We start from the raw sequence: 7,912 nt of genomic DNA, 5'->3' as shown, positions 1-7,912 counted from the left end.
ACTCACTTTCTTGAGAGCATTGATCAACCTTAAGCCAAAGTGAGTAGATAAAATTAAGAGCAAATTCTTATAAAACACACTAAAACTATATATAGAAAATAGACTCCCAAGGAATGGGAGGGTAGGGAGGGCAGCTGGATGACTGAGAAGGGCTGTTCCTCGTTCCTTCTACGATGGCACAAAGGAAGGCAAAAAACGGAGCCACTGGAGTGGGGGGGTGGGGGGGTGGGGGGGGAGGGGCTGACTGGGTCAAAGGGAAGGATGTGAGCTTAAAAGCTCTTATCAGAAAAACCCAACCCAACCCAACCCAACCAACCAAACAAAAACCTTCAAGACAAACTGCTGTTGGTTGCTAGCCATGGAGTAAAAATAGGACCTGGATGTCTGCTAGAGAAACAGGCTAAAGGCAGTTTGCTTCTACTGTCTAAAACCAGAAGACATACTTGCACTTCATGTGAGCTTATCACAGGTTGACAATACGGGCAGCAAGAATCTCCACCTTGTTTCACATATGGGTCAGCCTCAAGGACTGGCTTACTTACTCTGTGAAACACTTTCCACATATGCGTATTTTCCATATTTCTCCTTTGTGTGAAATGGGGCTGTTGGATTTTAACAAATGCCCGCTTGACGTGGAACATACTGAGTTAGGACTTCTCTTTACCCTCACTACAACTAGCCACAGCTGGAGAAAGCTTCCGGTTATATCTTAGTTGGCTCTATCTGTTCCCATAAAGTCATCCAGCTCCCTCACTCCAGGCCTGTTCTTGGAGAACCACTGGCTGCAATAGTGGATTTATTCCTCTTTTAGCAGGTGGGCTTGCTGTGTGCTCTGTTGCCTGTCCTGTGCTGCATATCCCATATCTAGCAACAGGGCCAGAGGAGACAGTTTGTGTAGCAGAAAGAAGGGTTTTGTTCTCAGAAGACCTAAATGGAGGATTTGCGTGTGAATCCAGCATCACCATTGATGAACTGTGTAGTTTAGTCATTTAACTTCTCTAAGCCTAAATTCCCTTTGTAGAAGGAAAATCGTAACACTTATTTTCAGAGTGATTATGAGAGTGGACTTAAGGTAACCTATGGAAGGCCCCTGCCACAGAATAAAGACTTCAGGTAGTAATATTAATATTTGCTGCTTTTATTATAGGAGAAGGCAATTCTTGACCTAAATGCTGAACAGAGGGTTTTTCTTTTGTTTTTTGATCAAATCATGACACTTGGACTTCTAATTCTCTGACCAGGGAACCAGTTCCAATGTGCATAAATTACTATTTTAAGAAAGTCAATAAAATGATTTGAGGACTGTGCTCATGAATGTAATTACTTGGGGAAGCTTCTTCATCATTTTTAGCTTCTGCATTCCCATTTGGAACATGGATAATGACATCTTTTCCCTATTGACTTCAAATTAAGTTCTAGACAAAAGCAATTTGTTAGACAACTAATCTGTAACAGAGAAAACTTTTTTTTTTAAATAATAAACACACACTTTTTTAAGATGGTTGTTTTCTTTTCTTTTTTTTTTTTTTCAACATTTATTTATTTTTGGGACAGGGAGAGACAGAGCATGAACGGGCGAGGGGCAGAGAGAGAGGGAGACACAGAATCGGAAACAGGCTCCAGGCTCTGAGCCATCAGCCCAGAGCCCGACGCGGGGCTCAAACTCACGAACCGTGAGATCGCGACCTGGTTGAAGTCGGACGCTTAACTGACTGTGCCACCCAGGCGCCCCAAGATGGTTGTTTTCTTATGAGTAGAGGGCTCCAAGGAAGTGCAGATGAATAAGCTGCATTCTTATTATTTTTTTTTTTAAGCTGCATTCTTAAATGAAAGATGGGAGGAGAGAGGGAAGAAGTGACTGAAGTTGATTCAAGCTACGATCTCCTACTTGAGAGCTGAATGATTTAGAAAATGTCAGTTAAACGAATCATTTGTGTAAGAAATGAATCTGGTCCCAAAGACTTATGTGTACTCAGCCTAGAGGTGGTAAAGTCTTCTTTCCTGAGATCTGAAGGGCTGAACCCAGCTCTGTCAACATTTCTCTCTCCTTGGTTTCCAATTCTCAACTTGTCATTTCACAAACTTTAGCCACATAATTTTATTTATTTATTTATGAAGTGAAATCCGTCAAACCAGTTGTCTTTCTAGGTAGACACATTCGTATCTCAGCTGGAGTTAAAGTGAATTCCAACTGGTTTCCTGAGAAAGTCTGTAAAAGTCATTTTGCAGGACCATTTTCCTTTTGCCAGATATTTTTGACCCTGCCTGTTCATAGGTGAATGTTGACCAGCAGTAGTGCTTTTAGCCTTGCTCTAATCCACCGTCACCCACTCTAAAGCCAACTGCATGGATCAGCAGTCAAAGCAAAGCAGTACACTGATGGATTGTAACTAGCCCATGACTTCAATTTGCAGTGTGCTCCCGAAACACTCACTTAAACTGAGCCAGCCTCACTTTCTTCATCTGGAGAAGTGGGCTGTAACCACTATGATTATACATGCCTTGATGATAATTGCCTAATAATAACTTGGCTAAAAATGTTTTAATCAGTTATTTAAACATGTCCCAAACATAAATATAACTTTGATGATTAAAACTCTTTATTAAAATTATTTATATGCTTAAGAATGAAAGGCTATTTATATACTGTGCACATATATCTAGAATCATATTCTAAGTACTTCTAAGTATGAATCATATTCTAAGTATGATTCTAAGTACACATATTCTCAGAATCATATTCTAAGTATATCCTTTTATCTGTGTGTGTATATGTGTGTGTGTATGTGTGTGTGCACCTCAAGAAAAATATGTAATTTTTTTTGTGGGTCTTAGGTTTATCATAAAAGTAGAAATTTATTCTTATTTAAGCATTTCACCAAAAGTATTTGTAAGTTGTAAAGATTTAACTGTGAAAATAATGTATACCTTTGTAGGTATTTTCAGTTTTGGTTACAAGAAAAACAAATGACCTCTCAGTTCCATTCAGATATCAGCCACTGAATTATTGGGTCAGTTTGGCAGCAAATCATCTGACCTTCAGTGCCTTCCTTGATCTGTCTTTAAAACACCACTTCTCTGAGCTACAGCTTGCTCTAAAGGTTAATGAATTCACACTCTCACAGTACCTTGAGGTCTCCACATAATGGTACCATGTAAGTATTACAGTTTCTAAAAGCCATTTAAAATTTTTCTTTGTTCAAGGACACAAGAGCATTTCTTTGGAAGCAGCACTTAAAAGGACTTCTTAGCATTAGTGACATGCTAATATGTTAATACATAACTGGGAACAGAATGATCACACACAATTAACACTAACATGTTCAAAACCATGGCATGACATGATAGTTTGGTTTTCCCAATGCTCTAGAATTGATCTGTGGATAAAACATGTTTGTTCATTTCTTTAAAAAAAGTCGAAAGTGGTTATCTATCAGCATGATTTTGTAAAAGGCATAATAAATAAAGAAGAAATAGATTCTTACCTATAAGCAATGTTGAACACAGGGCTACTTGAAGCATCTTATATGCCATAATCCTGTTTTGGAAAGAAAAGATTTATTTATTTTAATTGAGACCCAGCAAAGCTGTAGGTCACACCGTCTACTTTCCAGGAGGGTGAAGCATGTGCTGCATACCTGGCAGCCCTGTGGAGCTGACACAAGTCAGAGAGGCCGTTGCCTAAGATGTGGCTTATTTATATGACTCCTGCCTTTTTACCCTTTGGACTTTTTGGACTGACTTTTTACAAGCTGTTCTTATATGAGCCACGTATTTATTTACTAATTTTATCATCTGTACAGACTAATGTAATAAGATGTTAAAAAAAAAAAGGTTGGAAAAACTGAATCACTCATACATTGCTGGTAGGAGCATAAAAGGGTACAGCCACTTTGGAAAACAATTCGGCAGTTGCTTATAAATCTGAGCATGCAATTACCGTACAACCCAACAATTGTACTATTGGACATTTGTCTCTGAGAAATGAAAACTTATGCTCATACAAAAACCTGTATAAGAATGTTCCATAGCAGCTTTATTGTAATAGGCAAGAACTGGAAACAACCCAGGTATCCTTCAAGAGCCGAACATTAAACATATTGAAGTACGTTTATGAGTTACTACTTAGCAATAGCGATACTGTAAACGTTATTGATAGACACAACAGCCTAAAGGAATCTCAAAGGAATTATGATGAGTGGCCAGTCCCAAGTGGTCAAGTACTGCATGATTCCATGTATGTAACCTTGAAAAGATGAAATGGTAGAAATAAACACATTAGTAGTTGCAAGGGACTAGCTATGGAAGGGTGAGGTGGGTGTGGTTATAAAAGGGCAATATGAGAATCCTCTATAGTGATAGAACTGGTTTGTATTTTGACTGTGGTAGACATGTGAACATAAACATGTGCTAAAACTGCACAGAACTAAATACAGATATCTCATACACAGACACACCCATGAACACACTTAAAACTGGGGAAATCTGAACAGGTCAGTAGATTACAGCAACATTAATATCTTGGCTATGATATTGCACTGTAGTTTTGCAAGATGTTACCACTGGGGGAAACTGGGTGAGGAGCACACAAGATCGTCTTACAAGTGTGTGCAGTTCTATCTCAAAACAAAACATTTAAAGACAAAGGAATGTTTAACTGCATTATAAAATGTGTTTGTTTCCAACGAAAGTACACAATGAATAAAACCAGGACATTTCTTTTTTTAATTTTTTTTTTCAATGTTTATTTATTTTTGGGACAGAGAGAGACAGAGCATGAACAGGGGAGGGGCAGAGAGAGAGGGAGACACGGAATCGGAAACAGGCTCCAGGCTCTGAGCCATCAGCCCAGAGCCTGACGCGGGGCTCGAACTCACGGACCGCGAGATCGTGACCTGGCTGAAGTCGGACGCTTAACCGACTGCGCCACCCAGGCGCCCCAACCAGGACATTTCTTTACTTTTTATTTTTTTAGGCAATTACCCTTCTCTGTGGCATGATTAATAGCTAATTAAATAAACTCATCATTATGCAATTTATTCTTTTTTTTATACAATTTATTCTTAAAAGCAAATCACGCATCTGTTAGCCAGTCTCATCAAAATTATGCAACCTGAAACAAGCAGATACAGAGACATAACAGTGGTAGAAAATAACTTTCTTGTCTATCTTTGAATTGTAAAGAGTGTTTAGAGACCTGGATCTACCTAGTGCAGTTATGCCTCTAATTGCTGATGGAAGCCTGGCAAAGACAGATGTTTGGGAATCGGCACAGTAAAATCTTGGCAGCCTATCCCATGTATCCATCTATGTGTCCAGCAGTTGCTCATTTCTGTGATTCTTCCTTGTCTTTTATTTGATGGAGAGGTATAAATGTGTAATTATGGGATGGACTAGAAAAATCTCAAGAAAATCAAAAGAAAATACTTTTTGTTATGAGAAGCACACAAAATCAAAGGAGAAATTCATCTTCCTCTCTTTTCTTCCCTTCATCATTCTTCAACTTTTGAACCTAAAGTCAGGCTTGCCTGGTGTGGGGCTGTAGGCACAGCTGTCTCCCATCTCTTTCACTCTTTCATTCTCTTCTCACAGAATGGCTCATTAGTTGGTGATTTGGGTTGTGATATAGAATGCAAATATGAAATAATAATAGTCATTCTGTGAATTAAAAAAAATTTTTTAATGTTTATTTTTGACAGAGCGAGAGACAGAGTGTAAGCAGGGGAGGGGCAGAGATAGAGGGAGACACAGAATCTGAAAAAAGCCCCAGGCTCTGAGCTGTCAGCACAGAGCCTGACGTGGGGCTCAAAGCCATAGTCCACGAGATCATGACCTGAGCCAAAGTCAGACACTTAACTGACTGAGGCACCCAGGTGCCTCTCTGTGAATTTTCTATATGTTGTCTCATTTAATTCTCATGGCAACTCAATGGCGAAGATATTATTATCATTTTATAGATGAGTAAGCTGAGGCTCAGAGAGATTTCATAACTTGTCCAAGGAGCGTGTCAAGGTGAAACTTTGTAGCAGAAGAAGAGCGACCGCTGTGCTGAGAGGCACAGCCAGTGAGATGAAACGGATTAGGTGAATGTGACCCCAATTTGGTCCACAGGTAAAGGTGGCCTTGGCAACTCAATTCCGCAGGGGTGGTGTATGTATAATCCAAGATCCTTTATGGGCCAAAAATTGTTGTCCTTCCTGGTGAATGAAGCCTCCTCTGATCTCCCAAATCGAATCTGGCTTCTCTTTCTCACATCTGCATACCTTTGGCACTTAGGCCCTGTCTCCCTGTATTATGTATGGTTTCATATGTACATTTCAGTGTTCCCAAGTGTCTTACAAGCTTTCTGAAGGCTGGTTCTGCATCTTACTCCTATTTGTATGCTTTCAATACCTAGCAGCATGCTTACCATGTAACAGCCCTCAATAAACACAATTAATCTCATGGAATCAGCTGATTCATATTAAACTGAACTACATAAAGTTGAATCAGTACTTTCCTGTACTGGTCTATCAGCATTACAGCCTTATCCTACTGGCTACAAAATCCAAGTATAATGTAGCAGCTTTGTTTTTATATTAGGGCTTGGGTTTTAAACAGTGTTTCCCAGAGCTTTTCTCTTTTTATGATCTCTAAGAGAAAAAAAGTTGGAGGCATGAAAATTGGCAATATTTAATTATAAAGACATAGAAATGCTCTTTGAAATAAAATTGGAATATCTATCTTTGAAAAATACAAAGATCAAGTGGCATGGATTAATGAAGCTCATCAAGGAAGTCTGTTTACAACTTTGATGCTTTGTACTTAGAAATTATTACTTTAATATGATGGACCTTGGTAAGCTCCCATGGTCTCTTTCATATCAATGAAATATAAATGTTAAAAAAATGAGAGATCAGATCTAATATTATAAAAACAATTTACAGAAGAAAAAAGAAAAGAAAGAAAACTTTATTCTACCAAGAAGCAAGCTGAATTTAGTTACTGCTCTGTCATCCCAGCAATGCAATCAGACCCAATAAACTGCAAAGGTCTGGAAAATGCAATGTTCATTTAGAAAATTCTGATAAGAAGTGATGAAGGGCATGGTGCAGCCGGGCATGATTTAATGACATCATCAGCATCAGTAAAAGATGAAGAGTCAGCCAACATGTTGGAGGAGAGGATACTAGCCCTTATAAACATTGTACTAAACTTTCAACTGCATTCGACCTATTGCAAATAAGCTGGTGACAGTATTTATTTATTTATTTATTTATTTATTTATTTATTTATTTAGAGGGCGCACGTGCACACACATGCAAGCAGGAAGGGACAGAGAGAAAGGAAGAGAGAGAATCTGAAGCAAACTCTATGCTCAGTGTGAGTCTCACGACCGTGAGATCATTACCTGAGTCAAAATCAAGAGTGGGATGCTTAACTGAGCCACCCAGGTGCTGCAATATAGCACCTATTTTTATGCAGTTACTTGAGATTTTTGCAGAATTGCTATGTGGGAACAAAATTTGACCATAACACGCAGTAAAGGAGTCAGTTTTCTACTGATTTGACCACAGATGGGTTTGTTGTCCTTGACAGCTTAAGATAGAGTGTAACATGCCATCATTATCAAGTCGAACCTCAATTTACGAGTGCACTTTCCTTCCTAGGACTGATGGAATATCCCATCACCCCTGGGGTAGTGACTATTTAGGCAGAGAATGGCACAGCAACTACATTCCAAGAAGGAGTAAGGGTTTCCATAAAGTCTTGTGCTACATGCAGAAAGTAGCTCTTTAATGAAGCTCAACATGAATCAGTTGCTATAGGGCAGAAACTACTTTTAAACTACTTCATAGAATATTGTTTTGCCTTGAAAGCTAGAGCTTTTGGTTTTATTATTATCTCAATTTGTGAATAAAATAAAGCCTTG

The 7,912-nt window shown here is 38.8% G+C and overlaps 1 protein-coding gene across 1 annotated transcript in view; it reads right to left on the bottom strand.

The window, feature by feature from the left end:
- CUNH3orf85 (chromosome unknown C3orf85 homolog) overlaps nucleotides 1-3,664 on the bottom strand; it is a 14,838-nt gene extending 11,174 nt beyond the window's left edge. The window contains exons 1-2 of the mRNA XM_040483650.1: nucleotides 3,639-3,664; nucleotides 3,486-3,538 (exon numbers count right to left, since the gene is read on the bottom strand). Coding sequence (XP_040339584.1) covers nucleotides 3,486-3,534 — 49 coding nt within the window. The 5' untranslated portion in view covers nucleotides 3,535-3,538; nucleotides 3,639-3,664. The remainder of the gene's footprint in view (nucleotides 1-3,485; nucleotides 3,539-3,638) is intronic.
- Between the last annotated feature and the right edge of the window lie 4,248 nt (nucleotides 3,665-7,912).

The sequence above is a fragment of the Herpailurus yagouaroundi genome, unplaced genomic scaffold (assembly GCF_014898765.1).
Source record: "Herpailurus yagouaroundi ecotype Mexico unplaced genomic scaffold, PumYag 162, whole genome shotgun sequence".
Lineage (NCBI taxonomy): Eukaryota > Metazoa > Chordata > Mammalia > Carnivora > Felidae > Herpailurus > Herpailurus yagouaroundi.
The sequence above is the reverse complement of the archived record's forward strand: the minus strand, read 5'-3'. Positions and strand labels throughout refer to the sequence as shown.